The following is a 13,419-nucleotide window of genomic DNA, read 5'->3' on the forward strand; positions in this document are numbered from 1 at the left end:
AACCTATCGCTGTATTCCATAATTGGAATGGTTGGATTCTGGATGGCAAAATGTAAGTAATGTGAATATGAAAATATGAGTCACCTGAGAAAATATGAGGTGCTTCTAAACTTATGGTAAAATACTGATTTCAGAGGTTTGTAGAATGTTTTTAATGCTTTTATTTACAAGTATTTCTATAATAATAGACAAGCTCTCACTGACTCATTAAATTTCAATAACTAATCACACGTCTTAATTATCTTATTTTCTAAATTTATCAATCCTGCAGCTATTTTATTGACATAAATTTTACGCATTTTTCTGACAACTTGCCATTTAAGTTACATTTCACTAAGCTATTATAAATTACCATGTAAGGCTCCGCTGCCCTCCCCAAAACTCCGCCCGTGCACCTTTTCCCCGTTAGTGCCGTCCAGAGGCCCGAAGGAAGCGGCTGGAACGGCGGCCCTTGCTGCAGTACTACCTCGGAGTACTCGGAACGGCATATATGACGTCAGACCCTTGGAAACAACCACGCCCCCTTTCGAACGCCGTTTTTCGCGCCATTGGATTTTCGACAACTTTGAGAATTTTTATCTCGGGAACGAAGCGTTACCTAGCCCTCGGGTTTTTTGCGTTGTGCAAGATTCAACGTCCTCTATCTTCTCTATTTTTTTCAAAAAATGTGCAAGTTCTCCATTACGATTTTATTCATGAGGTATATGTTACGGACTCCACGATTGCGCTGGCAAGTCAGAAGCTTGTCTCGGAAAGGGCGCGGCTGCAAGGAAATAGTTTCTTATTCTAGGAGAACCCATATCTTACCGCAATGCACCCGCATTTTGCTAACCACATTCTCCTAGGTCTTTCATAGCTCCCATCAGCTCAAACATTGGAAAGGGCTCAAGAGTGGCGGCGGGCCCACCGCGGTAACCCCTATTGTGACCGTAAACCCTACCTCAGTCTTACGATTTTTATCTAGCGTTTAAAAAGTTTTCTACTAAAAGCATAGCTGTCCGTTTGTAGAAATGCCGCTAACTGCTTTATTGCCTCGTTATATGAAGGGTTTTTGCCATTTTGAGGATCGCTTATCTTCGATACAGGTGATTTCTACGAGGTGACTAGCACGGAGTTTTCCACAAATGCTTCTTTCCAATTGATTGAAAAGCATTCCTTTCACGATTTTACCGAGCAAATTAGTCAACTTTTACTAGTGTGAAGTGTCAGTGCTTGTGCTACGGAAGCGAGGAACCAAGGTCTATTTTCCCTAGAGCGTGAGATTTCAGCATTGAGGACGAACTACCACTACTGGAGGATATCTCGCAACGATAAAAAGGTTCCTATGTTTTCCAAGATAAATATCTCACCGATTTCGTGTGTTGTATTAAGCAGGGTATTATATTCTAATATTGATTTTCATCTTTGATGATTCAGATTGTTGATATTTCGGATAATAAAAATTGAGCGAATGAAAGTAACACGAGAAGAAATACATGACGTTATTGTTAATGGAAGTGGAAATTAGTTGTCCTCAAAACGTAAATTTGCCGTTCAATATCTTCTCAATAAGTTTAACTGGGAGCAGAAAGTAAAGACGAAGGAAGTAATTTAGAATGCCATGAACAAATACTTTTTCAATATGTATTTCCAGAAATGGGACGAAAGCAAGAGAACCAGCGACAGGTTTGAAATAAAACGTCGATGTTGGTTAGAGAAGGGTATACCCACCTGACATGCATAATAATCTCCTTGAAACTCCTTGCACAGTTTGTAACCTATTATTCTTTAACGTATTGGTATTGGCTTTACTTTCCTCCTAGGCGATTTTATGTCACTATTGCTATCTAATTCCTGGTTTTTCTGGGTAAAGCAGCAAAGAAAGGCCTAAGAAAGACTTGAAGAGGTCTAGTGATAGGTCTAACAATAAGAGCAGAAAAGTGACTGGTTTGAGAAAGCAACAGCAGCTGAGCTATCGCTAGCCACATCTGTGACACTGCGTTCGCAAGGGAATGATGCGGCAGCGAAGATAACCACGGAAATGACCACGACCACCCCCACCCGAGGGAAACGGATATTACAGAAATGGAGGAAAATACCTACAATTCAAAATGAACTGACGCCAGAAGAAGCTATTTCGCTGATTGCTGATGGCAATTTTACAAAATTTTTATCCAAAATTATTCGTAAGACTGCCAAGATCCGTGGGTGCTTTATTGTGGTTATGAAAGGGCTAGACGAAAAAAATCTTCATACCCAGAGGGGGACATCAGTGAAAGAAAAAAATTTAAAGTGGACCTTCAAGGGCTTCTGAACCACACAGCCTCGTGCATCATAGCATCAATGCCAAAATTCAGTGATGGTCACGGGGTCAACTTTTCCCTTGAATGCAAATGAAAACTAGTTGTGGAGCTGGTGAACTTATTCTTGATGTTTTCTTATGATTTAAATACTTTTGTTAATTTACAATGGTTCATATATAATTTCATGTTTTCCAAATATGTATATGCAAACTTTTTATATTTTGCATTTTCAAAATATAAAAAGTTTGCGAGGTGATTTCTGATGAGTGCTATATCAGAAAAAATGATGACCCAAAGTTCAACTATTAATTAAGTACTACTTTTGTCTTGAAATGCTGAGTTCGGCTCTCCCACGGAGTTTTTTCATCATGTTCTGTTTTATTGCTTCTTTTCATCGGTGTTAATAAAAAAATATTTCTAGCTCTAACTTAAGTAACCATTGCTTTTCGCATCCAAGTGTGATTTTCAAGCAAGCTAGCTGACATATATTGTTACATTTTATTAATAATTAATTATGTTAGTTGAATATATTTCACGTAAGTATATATCAAATGAGAAACCTCTCCACTTTTCGTTTTCCACCCGTTTTTCCCTTCCGTTTCGAAAACTGCGTGCAATGATGTCTTCATTACGTAAAATGACTCTACATTCCGTTAAAATAGCATTATAAACCACAATTCAATGCTGAAATTTAATTTTTTAAATTTTGTTTTATTCCTAAACCACCGAATACAGCTCAAATTGAGCCATTTTGTATCTAGTATTCAAAATGTTTAACAATTATTTACACGAACAACCAAGCCCTGGATAGGGGAAACCTACCCAGGCGGGACTCGAACCCGCGACTTCTCGTTTGGCATTACCCAGCCGACACCGAGGTCGGCGGTGTTATGTTGACGACATGCCTGTTTACGTAATGAAGATATCATCGCCAACAATTTCGAAAAAGGTGTTAGCTCAAAAGGACCTTCGCATTCACAGGCCTATTTTTTCAGTGCATGAGAGAGGAACCAGAAGTTGGCTTCTAATATTTTTCATTGGCTCGCCGCCACTTAGATATCACATATCAACTCCGACTGAGAACCCTGTTCCAACGACCCGTATCAAGTTTATCCTGAGTATCAAATTTCTCCTCGGAGTCGTCGCGGGTGAAGTTGGGAGGGGAGTTGCTTTTTCCCCCCCCTTTCTCTCCCTCGAGGCGCTTCGGCTTCCGTCTGCATATCCCGGCACTGCGGCTAGAGGCCTTCATGAGCCGTTAAATTGGGAAATTCAATCGCTAGGGCGCCCCCTTAAGGTTTTCCTGCAACAATTTATTTAATAAGGCTGTTTACTGCATCACGGGGAGTCACGGGAATTACTGCTTGGCATTGATGCGAACGGAATGCGTGAGCTTATATTTCCTTTCCTCTGCAGCCTCGTTAATTTCTTTCATTTCATTATTGATTCTGCACATCTAATTCTTCAGGAGAGAAAGCGTGACCAGGGCATCAAGGAAAGGGAGACAACCTCCTTTTTTGAAAGTTATGTTTGGATGATGTTATTGAGATGCTCTTGGAAAGCTTCCAGTTTGTCTTTCCCATGTGGCCAGATCACAAAAGTGTCATCTATATCCACCAGCTTCATAAACTGGCTGACCAAGTTCATCCTAGCTAAAAATGCTATTCTGTTTGAAAACAACACCTATTTGCAAAGCCCGATGCCTATTTGCAATGGACAAGGAGTGCCAATGAATACAAGAATGGCCATATTCTAAACAATCTTTTCATATGTCATCTTGAAACCACCTTCTCCAATTCCCAATCACTGAAGCCCGTTCCCTGGGTCCGCTTCATTGATGTTATCCTCCTGCTATGGACCCATGGGCACAATTCCTTACTTCTATCCACAATAAGCCTCCCAAGCATGAGCAATATCTCCATTTCATGAGCTCTGTCATCTGCCACACACTAAACACTCTATTCCCTACTCTCTCTCCATTCACGTTCACTGCATTTGTAATAATTGACCCTCCCTGCATCAAGCCACACAGCTCCTTCACCAATCCCTTGTAAATCGTAGCTATCCAGCTCCTCTTCTCAAAAAGAAAATTCTATCACTGTCTCATAAACACACTCCACATACCAAAACAAACCAATCCAGCCGGCTGAACCTCACCACTACAGTGGCACCCAAAAAATAAAAATATATTGAGAGACCTCTACCTAATCGCCTGCACAAACCATACTACATCCAGTCTCCTCTCTTCCTGCCCATTTATCACATGTACACAGAAAGGCACCCAGCGTGCGCAACATATTCAGATCCACCCACCCCTCACTCCCCCTTCTTCCTCCTCACCATCCAACTGCCCAACATGCAAATCCTGCTTCTCCTTTCACTCCACCTCCCCACCCATATTCAGATCCACCCACCCCTCACTCCCCCTTCTTCCTCCTCACCATCCAACTGCCCAAGATGCAAATCCTGCTTCTCCTTTCACTCCACCTCCCCACCCATATTCAGATCCACCCACCCCTCACTCCCCCTTCTTCCTCCTCACCATCCAACTGCCCAACATGCAAATCCTGCTTCTCCTTTCACTCCACCTCCCCACCCATATTCAGATCCACCCACCCCTCACTCCCCCTTCTTCCTCCTCACCATCCAACTGCCCAAGATGCAAATCCTGCTTCTCCTTTCACTCCACCTCCCCACCCATATTCAGATCCACCCACCCCTCACTCCCCCTTCTTCCTCCTCACCATCCAACTGCCCAACATGCAAATCCTGCTTCTCCTTTCACTCCACCTCCCCACCCATATTCAGATCCACCCACCCCTCACTCCCCCTTCTTCCTCCTCACCATCCAACTGCCCAAGATGCAAATCCTGCTTCTCCTTTTGCTCCACCTCCCCACCCATATTCAGATCCACCCACCCCTCACTCCCCCTTCTTCCTCCTCACCATCCAACTGCCCAACATGCAAATCCTGCTTCTCCTTTCACTCCACCTCCCCACCCATATTCAGATCCACCCACCCCTCACTCCCCCTTCTTCCTCCTCACCATCCAACTGCCCAAGATGCAAATCCTGCTTCTCCTTTCACTCCACCTCCCCACCCATATTCAGATCCACCCACCCCTCACTCCCCCTTCTTCCTCCTCACCATCCAACTGCCCAACATGCAAATCCTGCTTCTCCTTTCACTCCACCTCCCCACCCATATTCAGATCCACCCACCCCTCACTCCCCCTTCTTCCTCCTCACCATCCAACTGCCCAAGATGCAAATCCTGCTTCTCCTTTCACTCCACCTCCCTACCCATATTCAGATCCACCCACCCCTCACTCCCCCTTCTTCCTCCTCACCATCCAACTGCCCAACATGCAAATCCTGCTTCTCCTTTCACTCCACCTCCCCACCCATATTCAGATCCACCCACCCCTCACTCCCCCTTCTTCCTCCTCACCATCCAACTGCCCAACATGCAAATCCTGCTTCTCCTTTCACTCCACCTCCCCACCCATATTCAGATCCACCCACCCCTCACTCCCCCTTCTTCCTCCTCACCATCCAACTGCCCAACATGCAAATCCTGCTTCTCCTTTCACTCCACCTCCCCACCCATATTCAGATCCACCCACCCCTCACTCCCCCTTCTTCCTCCTCACCATCCAACTGCCCAACATGCAAATCCTGCTTCTCCTTTCACTCCACCTCCCCACCCATATTCAGATCCACCCACCCCTCACTCCCCCTTCTTCCTCCTCACCATCCAACTGCCCAAGATGCAAATCCTGCTTCTCCTTTCACTCCACCTCCCCACCCATATTCAGATCCACCCACCCCTCACTCCCCCTTCTTCCTCCTCACCATCCAACTGCCCAACATGCAAATCCTGCTTCTCCTTTCACTCCACCTCCCCACCCATATTCAGATCCACCCACCCCTCACTCCCCCTTCTTCCTCCTCACCATCCAACTGCCCAACATGCAAATCCTGCTTCTCCTTTCACTCCACCTCCCCACCCATATTCAGATCCACCCACCCCTCACTCCCCCTTCTTCCTCCTCACCATCCAACTGCCCAACATGCAAATCCTGCTTCTCCTTTCACTCCACCTCCCCACCCATATTCAGATCCACCCACCCCTCACTCCCCCTTCTTCCTCCTCACCATCCAACTGCCCAACATGCAAATCCTGCTTCTCCTTTCACTCCACCTCCCCACCCATATTCAGATCCACCCACCCCTCACTCCCCCTTCTTCCTCCTCACCATCCAACTGCCCAACATGCAAATCCTGCTTCTCCTTTCACTCCACCTCCCCACCCATATTCAGATCCACCCACCCCTCACTCCCCCTTCTTCCTCCTCACCATCCAACTGCCCAACATGCAAATCCTGCTTCTCCTTTCACTCCACCTCCCCACCCATATTCAGATCCACCCACCCCTCACTCCCCCTTCTTCCTCCTCACCATCCAACTGCCCAAGATGCAAATCCTGCTTCTCCTTTCACTCCACCTCCCCACCCATATTCAGATCCACCCACCCCTCACTCCCCCTTCTTCCTCCTCACCATCCAACTGCCCAAGATGCAAATCCTGCTTCTCCTTTCACTCCACCTCCCCACCCATATTCAGATCCACCCACCCCTCACTCCCCCTTCTTCCTCCTCACCATCCAACTGCCCAACATGCAAATCCTGCTTCTCCTTTCACTCCACCTCCCCACCCATATTCAGATCCACCCACCCCTCACTCCCCCTTCTTCCTCCTCACCATCCAACTGCCCAAGATGCAAATCCTGCTTCTCCTTTCACTCCACCTCCCCACCCATATTCAGATCCACCCACCCCTCACTCCCCCTTCTTCCTCCTCACCATCCAACTGCCCAACATGCAAATCCTGCTTCTCCTTTCACTCCACCTCCCCACCCATATTCAGATCCACCCACCCCTCACTCCCCCTTCTTCCTCCTCACCATCCAACTGCCCAACATGCAAATCCTGCTTCTCCTTTCACTCCACCTCCCCACCCATATTCAGATCCACCCACCCCTCACTCCCCCTTCTTCCTCCTCACCATCCAACTGCCCAACATGCAAATCCTGCTTCTCCTTTCACTCCACCTCCCCACCCATATTCAGATCCACCCACCCCTCACTCCCCCTTCTTCCTCCTCACCATCCAACTGCCCAAGATGCAAATCCTGCTTCTCCTTTCACTCCACCTCCCCACCCATATTCAGATCCACCCACCCCTCACTCCCCCTTCTTCCTCCTCACCATCCAACTGCCCAACATGCAAATCCTGCTTCTCCTTTCACTCCACCTCCCCACCCATATTCAGATCCACCCACCCCTCACTCCCCCTTCTTCCTCCTCACCATCCAACTGCCCAACATGCAAATCCTGCTTCTCCTTTCACTCCACCTCCCCACCCATATTCAGATCCACCCACCCCTCACTCCCCCTTCTTCCTCCTCACCATCCAACTGCCCAACATGCAAATCCTGCTTCTCCTTTCACTCCACCTCCCCACCCATATTCAGATCCACCCACCCCTCACTCCCCCTTCTTCCTCCTCACCATCCAACTGCCCAACATGCAAATCCTGCTTCTCCTTTCACTCCACCTCCCCACCCATATTCAGATCCACCCACCCCTCACTCCCCCTTCTTCCTCCTCACCATCCAACTGCCCAACATGCAAATCCTGCTTCTCCTTTCACTCCACCTCCCCACCCATATTCAGATCCACCCACCCCTCACTCCCCCTTCTTCCTCCTCACCATCCAACTGCCCAAGATGCAAATCCTGCTTCTCCTTTCACTCCACCTCCCCACCCATATTCAGATCCACCCACCCCTCACTCCCCCTTCTTCCTCCTCACCATCCAACTGCCCAAGATGCAAATCCTGCTTCTCCTTTCACTCCACCTCCCCACCCATATTCAGATCCACCCACCCCTCACTCCCCCTTCTTCCTCCTCACCATCCAACTGCCCAACATGCAAATCCTGCTTCTCCTTTCACTCCACCACTCATCAACAAATCTTCCTCTTCTCCCTGCTGCACATCCTTCAAAGCCGTCTATCGACTGTTCTGTAATTTCTGCCCTACCCACTACATTGGAGAAAGTACCTTGTCAGTATCCATCCGGATGAATATATTACCACCACTCAAAGTCATTTGTTGAGCCTGTTTCCAAACACACTGCCTCCCACAATAGACCTGTGCTTTTCCCTTTCCCTGATAGAAATACTTCCTCAAAATGTCGCCAGCATTGAGGTGAGAACTCGCAACTTGGCTCACATCTGGGTGGAAAAGCATTCAAACCACCTGGGCTGAGCATCGCACACTAGTCACCAGCCAACCCTTCCCCATCACCTCTGTCCTCCCCCAACCTTAGCCCCCCCCCCACTTCACCGAGCACTGCGTCAAAAGAAGACGGCAATGTCAGTCCATCCTCTGTCATTGAGAATAGTGGGTCATCTCATGGAAACGACTGAGAAAAAATAAATTGTCTGTGTTCCTTTTTTCTGTGATTCTATGTTTAAAAATCTTGTTGTTATTATTATTATTATAACCCAGGTTGGATAAGACACAGTATAAAATACAAAATACACAATAAAAATGTCATTTCATTGTCTTTTATACTGTGTCTTACCCAACCTGGGTTATGTTTATTTTACACTTGTCAGAAAAGAATAAGAAATCTGAAAAAGAAAATGTGGGACCTCTCAGGTTGAGCTAAAGGTTAAGAGGTTGGAGGCAAGTTTCTTCCTGAATCAAGTGTTCATTGCTTCATTAGTCTGCAGAATTAAAATTATACATATGCAGAAACATATACCCGAAAGAAATTGACTTCAGTGGACACACAACTTACTGCCAAAAATGTTCCTTTTTTTTAATAAGTTCTCTCAATGGGTTCTGATTTCAATCGATGGATGTCACTCACTATCACAATTGTATACACCGTGTACCTGAAGGGGAATGAGGGATTTGTTATGTCAGTGTTGATTGAAAAATGCTGTACAGATGATCTGTATTGTGTGTTTTCGATCATATTTTTTTGGCAAATGACATGTTTCTTAACCTTTCAGTTATTTCGTGGCCCTTTTGATGAGAATTCTGTTGCTAAGGTGACATTTGCACGGCCATTTGAGGCTCGGTATTTACGCTTTAACCCTGCCACCTGGAAGAATGGCATTTCCCTAGTCGTGGAGATATTTGGATGTGGGGACGAAGTGACAACCACAGAGATTCCTACTACACCTATAGTTGAAGGTATGTCAAATGTTTTTTTTACCACTTGGATATATATTATTATGTTTATAAGCACTTAGTTTAATCCTTGACTATTTGACTAACGTTTCCTGATTGAAATTTGCATGTTTCTGTGATTTCAATCTCTCTCCTCTCTCTTAGGGGATTTTGTTTTTAATTGTTAATGTAGCTGATGCAAGCACTAAGATATCCATCATCACAATGAAATCAATTTAAGTGATTTTGTTAAAGAAATCCATGCCCAGTGTGTTCCTTCCAAGCCTTAATCAAATGAATTTTGAGGTGTAAAATTTGATATCATTTAACATCTGCACCCCTTCCTGAACAATGTTTTCATGAAGTCATATTTATGCCGTGAACGGCGGCAGGCAAAAAGTCAGCTCCTTTGAAAGCAGCCTTAACAGCCGCAGCTGCGGAAATGTTACAAAGTTTAAAATTCGAGGAATCAAGCGAGATGGAGTGGAATTGATTCCTAATGAAACACTTACTTGCAATTTTCCACAAAAATAATATTTTTACTACGACTCGAGTTTCAATGATACTACATCATTTTCAAGTAACAACTGAGAGAGGAGAAATGGGGTGGAAGGTCCTCCAGGAGCTGGTTGGAATGGATAGGGGTGCAAGGCGGGGGGGAGGGGGGGAGAGGGGAGAGTGGAAAAAACCAGAGGAGGTAAAAAGGTTGGGAATTGAAGGGTTTTGAAATCAATTGAAATCTCGTGTTGATTTCAACACGAGATTTATTGAACATAGGAAGTGCATCGCCCACAGTAACCCAACTTCGATGGTGGCCAAACACATCATTGAGAGCGGGCACAATCCAAACTTCACAACCAAAGTGCTCCATAAACATATCAAAGGGAGGAAATTAGACGCCTTGGAACAATTAGAGATCCACCAACATAAACATTCCCAGGTTTCCCTTCTCAATGACCACCTCTACCTTTCAAAATCGCCCTTGCTTGCCATTAAGTTCCAATAGTGTGTTTCCCAGAAGTGTTAAAATCCCTTCTCCCCCCCCTCCTGTCGCCCACTCGACGTGAAAGAGATCCCACAAGAACCATACAGTGAACCCTAACCGCCGACCCCCCCCCCCCCCACCTACACGCCCTCAGAAGAACGCACCCCCGAAGACCCTTCTAGCACAGAAGACGTCTTTCCCCCCCTTCCACACCATTCACGGATGGCGCTCGGAAACACCCGAAGACAAGAAGACCGCCACGTGTTTTCAAATGCATTCATTTCTATGTTCAAGTTTGTTAACCCCGAAAAAACCCTTCAATTCCCAACCTCTTTACCTCCTCTGGTTTTTTCCACTCTCCCCTCTACCCCCCACCCCCCACGCCTTGCACCCCTATCCATTCCAACCAGCTCCTGGAGGACCTTCCACCCCATTTCTCCTCTCTCAGTTGTTACTTGAAAATGATGTAGTATCATTGAAACTCGAGTCGTAGTAAAAATTTTATTTTTGTGGAAAATTGCAAGTAAGTGTTTCATTATGTTACAAAGTTGACGAGAGCGACAAACTGATGAACCCTTAGGATGAAAAGTTCTCGGGCTTTCCACCGGGTAGTAAAATCCTTCTCCGCCGACGTTTCGATGTCCATCAGGGGCATCATCCTCAGGGCAACTGAGTGTCGAGACAAAAATTCGAGCTTCATTTATAGGGACGGCCAGGTGGTCAGGTGCCATGTGATTGGTCGGCGACGCCACGTCGGGTCATCGTGCGCTCCGATTGGTTCTTGCCATCTCTGGTTAAGCGAATGGTCTTCAACACAGGTTTCCACGAGCTGCTTAGGTTGAAACCACTATCGCGATTGAAATTGTTGGGCTCTAGCCAGATCTCGATGGCTTCCTTAACAAGTCGGTCCCAATAACCATAAGCCTGGGCGATGACCGCCGTCTCCTCGAACCGGATAGGGTTATCGCAGCTGATGCTGTGCTCCGCGATGGCAGACTTTTCGGGTTGTCCTAGTCTGAGATGGCGATGGTGCTCTTTCAGACGTGTTTCAATCGTCCGGGCCGTCTCACCCACATAGACCTTACTACAGCCGCAGGGCACCCTGTAGACTGCAGATGTCTTGAGGCCTCTCGGGTCCTTGGCTTCCACAAGAATGTCCCGTATTTTAGAAGGTGGCTTGTTTGGATGTTGTGTCTCTTCAGTATTCTCGAGATCTTCCCAGAAACTGAAGAGATATAGGGAAGACAAGCCCTGGCAATAGGTGGATCAGCCGTCTCCTTCGTCATGCGGTGTCGTGTACCAATGGTCCTTTTTAGGGCCATCGAGAACATCCTGTCACCGTATCCGTTAAGTCGGAAGGTTCTTCTCAAATGTTCCAACTCAGAAGGTAGACTGTTTTCATCTGAGATGAATGTGGCACGGTGGATCAAGGTGGAAATGACGGCCGCACGTTGAGAGGGGTGGTGATGAATACCTCTGTGGAGGTAGAGGTCCATGTGTGTAGCCTTCCGATATACACTGTGCCCCAGTGTTCCGTCCAGTCTCCGGTGAACCAAGATGTCGAGGAAGGGCAGCCGACGGTTTTCTTCAACTTCCATGGTGAAAGATATGTTGGGATGTTGGCCATTCATGTGATTCAAGAACGCATCCAAGGATTCCCTACCATGGGGCCAAATGAGAAAGGTGTCGTCAACGTAGCGGAAAAATACCTTGGGACGGAGTGGAGCAGAGTTCAACGCCTTCTCTTCGAAGTGTTCCATGAAGAAGTTCGTTATGACGGGGGATAATGGTGACCCCATGGCAACGCCGTCTGCCTGCTCGTAAAATTCTCCACGGTACTGGAAGTAAGTGGAGGTCAGGGTATGCTGAAACAGCTTCACTGTGCAGTGGTCAAACTTACCAGCCAGGAGTTTCAGTGTGTCTTGCAGAGGGACCCGGGTGAAGAGGGATACCACATCGAGACTGACCAGCAGGTCATTCTCGTCTGTACGAAGTTCCTTCAGTGTTCCCACAAACTCCGCAGAATTCTTGATGTGGTGCTCACAGCCTCCAACATAGGGGGACAGGATGCCGGCGAGATAGCGTGCCAGGTTGTATGTGGGGGCTCCGATTGCACTCACGATGGGTCGCAATGGAGTCTCTTCCATATGAATTTTCGGGAGACCATACAATCTAGGAGGTGCGGGGGCCTGCTGGCGGAGATTCCTGGTCACCTCGTACGGAAGACCCGAAGAATTCAGCAAGGCAGCGGTCTTCCTAGTGATGGAATCGGTAGGATCTCGAGGCAATTTCACGTAGGCTGTGTCCTGGAGGATCCACCTCATTTTCTCATGGTATTTTCATCTTTCACTTTTCTTTCATCTTTCAACTTTTCATCCAACACCTACGCCGGGAAAACACCCGATTATATTTGACGAACCCTTAAATGTGCGAGTTAGCGAGCAACTCTAAAAAAAGAAAAAAAATGTGGAAGCCATGCAATCGGAAAGTAATATATGCATTTTTTGAATCTCTTTTCACTTTATTGCCTTAAATACGCTGCAGACCATTTTGGCTTTGCTCACCAAATTCAAATCCTCGCGACCGTTCTGAGCCAGTTCCAAAGTACCGACTTTATGCGATCGATTCTCGATACCAGTTCCACAGGCTCAGAACCGGCAGTACCGAGGACCGACTCAGTACTGGAACTGACCCATCTCTACTTTGTAGTATTCTAGGTATTTGAGTATTCGCAGACACTGTTCTCTAATAAAAAGCAAATGCTCAAACAAAATTACAACCAGTATTTATCTATCTGTTTGGTAAATTTATCTCTCGTAATTTATCGCTTCTGTCAGACCTGGAAATATAGTGGGCTCTAATAGGATGTTCTCTGTGTTGCTCTTAAAGATATCTATCTATATGTATC

At 46.4% G+C, this 13,419-nt stretch overlaps 1 protein-coding gene across 3 annotated transcripts in view; it reads left to right on the forward strand.

The window, feature by feature from the left end:
* Positions 1-13,419, forward strand: part of LOC124158430 (hemocytin) — a 309,825-nt gene that overhangs the window by 168,467 nt on the left and 127,939 nt on the right. For all 3 annotated transcript variants that reach the window (XM_046533513.1, XM_046533511.1, XM_046533512.1), the window contains exon 54: positions 9,367-9,550. In XM_046533513.1, the coding sequence (XP_046389469.1) occupies positions 9,367-9,550 (184 nt within the window). The remainder of the gene's footprint in view (positions 1-9,366; positions 9,551-13,419) is intronic.

This window comes from Ischnura elegans, chromosome 5, assembly GCF_921293095.1.
Source record: "Ischnura elegans chromosome 5, ioIscEleg1.1, whole genome shotgun sequence".
Lineage (NCBI taxonomy): Eukaryota > Metazoa > Arthropoda > Insecta > Odonata > Coenagrionidae > Ischnura > Ischnura elegans.